The 320-nt window shown below is 72.5% G+C and overlaps 1 protein-coding gene across 1 annotated transcript in view; it reads left to right on the forward strand.

The window, feature by feature from the left end:
- Chrna4 (cholinergic receptor nicotinic alpha 4 subunit) overlaps positions 1-320 on the forward strand; it is a gene marked incomplete at its 5' end in the record, with an annotated part of 14,698 nt that continues 14,378 nt past the window's right edge. The window contains one exon of the mRNA XM_010638268.2: positions 1-28. Within this exon, the coding sequence (XP_010636570.1) occupies positions 1-28 (28 nt within the window). The remainder of the gene's footprint in view (positions 29-320) is intronic.

Below are 320 nucleotides of genomic sequence, written 5' to 3' on the forward strand. Positions count from 1 at the left end.
CTGCTCCTGGGGACCGGCCTCCTGCCGGGTAAGTTTCCGGGCGCCGGCCCGGGTGTCCCGAACCCCGAAGCTAGAAGGAAGGCTCGTGCCTGCGGTGCCAACTGCGGGTGCGCACAACGGGGCTACGGAGACCTCCCCCCCAACCCGCAAGAGGCACAGGCTGAGCCGGGCCAGGAAGGAGTCACGCTCCGCTGATGTCGGGAGAGGGGCTGGGGTGAGAAGGAGGGGGTTCTGTCTGCCGGTTTGGAGCCCACCCAGCACCTCCAGCCCGGATGGCGGATGGCGGGGGGGGGGGAGGGGGCGGGGGGGGGGCGCCCTCC

This window comes from Fukomys damarensis, unplaced genomic scaffold (assembly GCF_012274545.1).
Source record: "Fukomys damarensis isolate Sample0158 unplaced genomic scaffold, DMR_v1.0_HiC HiC_scaffold_22, whole genome shotgun sequence".
NCBI lineage: Eukaryota > Metazoa > Chordata > Mammalia > Rodentia > Bathyergidae > Fukomys > Fukomys damarensis.